The sequence below is a fragment of the Nanorana parkeri genome, unplaced genomic scaffold (genome assembly GCF_000935625.1).
Source record: "Nanorana parkeri isolate BGI_ZX_2015 unplaced genomic scaffold, ASM93562v1 scaffold7348, whole genome shotgun sequence".
Lineage (NCBI taxonomy): Eukaryota > Metazoa > Chordata > Amphibia > Anura > Dicroglossidae > Nanorana > Nanorana parkeri.
Window position 1 is genome coordinate 1 of NW_017313426.1, and position 236 is coordinate 236.

Sequence of the window (236 nt, forward strand, 5' to 3'; positions counted from 1 at the left end):
AGGTATATGAGCAGGCGTCTCACCTTATCAGCAAACAACATGATCCCGTAATCCGTCTTCCCGCGGATGGCGCGGCCCACGCACTGCGCGGCATGTCTCATCGCATCAAATGTCAGAAAGTCGTTCTCACGGAGGTGGAACTGATCCCTCAGGAACTTCAGGCGAGCCTAAGAGGAGACACATGTGAGAGAGAGAAGGGGGGAGGAGTGAGGGAAGGGGGGGAGAGAGTGAAGGAG

The 236-nt window shown here is 56.4% G+C and overlaps 1 protein-coding gene across 1 annotated transcript in view; it reads right to left on the reverse strand.

Annotated features, from left to right (window-relative positions):
- Positions 1-23: 23 nt before the first annotated feature.
- LOC108804223 (TFIIH basal transcription factor complex helicase XPD subunit-like) overlaps positions 24-236 on the reverse strand; it is a gene marked incomplete at its 3' end in the record, with an annotated part of 1957 nt that continues 1744 nt past the window's right edge. The window contains exon 5 of the mRNA XM_018575971.1: positions 24-167. Coding sequence (XP_018431473.1) covers positions 24-167 — 144 coding nt within the window. The remainder of the gene's footprint in view (positions 168-236) is intronic.